This window comes from Penaeus chinensis, chromosome 34 (assembly GCF_019202785.1).
Source record: "Penaeus chinensis breed Huanghai No. 1 chromosome 34, ASM1920278v2, whole genome shotgun sequence".
Lineage (NCBI taxonomy): Eukaryota > Metazoa > Arthropoda > Malacostraca > Decapoda > Penaeidae > Penaeus > Penaeus chinensis.
The window spans coordinates 17,451,411-17,453,910 of record NC_061852.1 but is presented as its reverse complement, the minus strand read 5'-3'; the positions used below and the strand labels follow the sequence as shown (position 1 = coordinate 17,453,910).

The following is a 2,500-nucleotide window of genomic DNA, read 5'->3' as shown; positions in this document are numbered from 1 at the left end:
GCAGAGGAAACATTCCCAGTGGCATTTCCCGCAAGAAAATGGCCACGATAGTTCCTCCTCAGCCTCCAAATGATCCAGACTTGGAGGTGAAGGTAAAGAAAGGTAAGTGCGTCACGCCTTCCTCTGCGATACTTTCTCTTCTGGGAATCTGTCTTTCATGAATTTTAGTTCAGTTAAGAATGTGTTATGTATGAAAAGCTTATTTTGAACTCAATATTTTACAAAACCCTGTAATATTCATAAGTTTTAACAGAGTGAAGATTTTTAGGTTTGCTTGGAAGATATGTAGATTGATTTACCTTCTCTGCTTATGTTCATTTTTGCTTATGAAACAGACTAAGATATTTGACTTGCTTTTGGCTGTTAAAGATATTCAGCAAAACATATATCTTATATATGCCCTACCTCTAATATTACTTTTAAATTTTGCTAGATAGGTAAATTTAGTAATTAAAATTATAACTCCTTATGATACATTGGCCAATACACCTGTCCATACTCTAGCTCTGGAACGCGTGAGTGAGAACATCCACATATCTGCCAACGAGCCATCACTAGCTGTGTACCGTCTCCAGGAACATGTCCGGCGCGCCCTTCCACCCACAGTGTCGCGAAGGCAGCACGTCACTGCCCTCCACTCACAGCTTCAGGGAGCATGCTATGATGTTGAGTATGCTCTAGGGTAGGTATTGTTATTATAAGAGTAGTAGTAGTAGTAGGAGGAGGAGGAGGATGAAGTTGGATGATAAAATAGTCGAAATGAAAGATAAGAATTTAAAGAAGATGACGGGACTATTTTCTATCATGTTCATATTAAAATGCATTCCCATAAACTTATCTTTTGTAGTTTTTACATTAAAAAGAGTCCTTTCATTTCATAATAGAGTAACAGTTACTTTCTCTATACCTCTAAGATAGTGGTTAATGACTTTATCACCACACCTGCCCATAGTGATTGGTCCTTGCCTCCAATCCCCACCCATTTCACATCAATCGAATGATTAAATAATCCTCCAAGGCTGAAAAGAACTAAAGAATACATGTTGTTAGTCAGTATAGACATCACTCACATACACATTTTACTATGCTCACACTGTATGAGATCTAATCATGTCATGTCAAACCAGACCCAAATTTTGGGTGGCAGTCGAAATTACTCTTAGTAATTTAGTTGTATGTGCGCAAAATAGTTGTTTGCAGCCACTGAAAAGTAGGCTGAAAGTCTTTATTGCCACATGTGCTGTAGCCACAAGCACATTTCTCACTCTGACTTTGTTCAAATGAATATAGAAGAATCCCTACATATTACCTCCTGGCTTGTTTTTCTAGGTTAAGCTTACTAATAGTAAAGGTTTGACACTATATATATATATATATATATATATATATATATATATATATATATATATATATATATATATATATATATATATATATATATATATATACATATATATATATATATATGAATGTATAGCTCTTTATTGTACTTTGTTTTCTTTATGTATATACCTTATGGCACCTGTTTATCATTGAAAATTAGAAAATAGCATAAATTGTTAACAATGGCCAGGTCAAAATTAAAACATTTGGTAACTTAACCAGTGACTTTTAATGCATCAGGGCTGTACGCAGCATGCATGATGCAAGTGAGAAGTTCTCGTCCCTGCAAGAACTGCTGAAGAGTGCCATTTTCCACCGCCAGCAGCTGAAATACGAGCAGACCCGCAGGTGAGCCAGTCAGAGGGTTGATTGTCTTTTGTTTTTGTGCTACTGCTTTTCTGAATTGTTATTGCTAGTTATTGGAAAGTTGTTTAGAAAGAAAAAAAAAAGAGAAAAGAAAAGTGAGTGAAACAAAATATTTATAATGTTAGGGAAATGGTCTCTGTTATACATAGATTGAATAATGTTTCTCTTTTGCAAATCATGTCCCTTTTATTTATTTATTCAGTTATTTATTCATTTATTTATTTGTCTTTGTTTTCCTCGTCTCTTTTGTTAGTTTGTTTTGAATTTGTATTATTTCCTCAGACATCTTTTTTATTTCATTGAATGAAATACTTTTCTTGTTTTTTTTTCTTTTCTTTTCTTTTCTTTTCTTGTTTTTTTTTACTTAGAATTTAAGTCGAACAAAGAAAAAAAAAGAAAAACGAAAAAAAGAAAAGCAATGTTCGCACTTACTCTCTCTCTAAGTCTATCTTTAGAAACTGGACTTAACTGGAGATATATTGCCGTAATCCCTCGCACAAAAACGCGATATGATGTGTAATGCCTATCGCAGCGTATATTTTTGGCCACCTTCCCTTGATCGTTGTGCTAGACCATGAGGCTCCTTTGCTGTTATTTGGGCACGTGGGAAAAGGCAGAAACTTTTGGATTGGAGTCCCAGTCTCTCTGGACACGTCGCCAGAGCAATTGGGATTCCCTCGTTTCATTTCACAATTTTGGTCAATGTTGAACTTTATATGTGTAAGATTGTATTGCCAATGACTACATGTTG

At 35.0% G+C, this 2,500-nt stretch overlaps 1 protein-coding gene across 2 annotated transcripts in view; it reads left to right on the top strand.

Annotated features, from left to right (window-relative positions):
• Positions 1 to 2,500, top strand: part of LOC125043546 (BLOC-1-related complex subunit 8 homolog) — a 19,158-nt gene that overhangs the window by 2,120 nt on the left and 14,538 nt on the right. For both annotated transcript variants that reach the window (XM_047639713.1, XM_047639714.1), the window contains exons 2-4: positions 1 to 102; positions 505 to 682; positions 1,624 to 1,731. The exon at positions 1 to 102 is cut by the window's left edge. In XM_047639713.1, the coding sequence (XP_047495669.1) occupies positions 39 to 102; positions 505 to 682; positions 1,624 to 1,731 (350 nt within the window). In that variant the 5' untranslated portion in view covers positions 1 to 38. The remainder of the gene's footprint in view (positions 103 to 504; positions 683 to 1,623; positions 1,732 to 2,500) is intronic.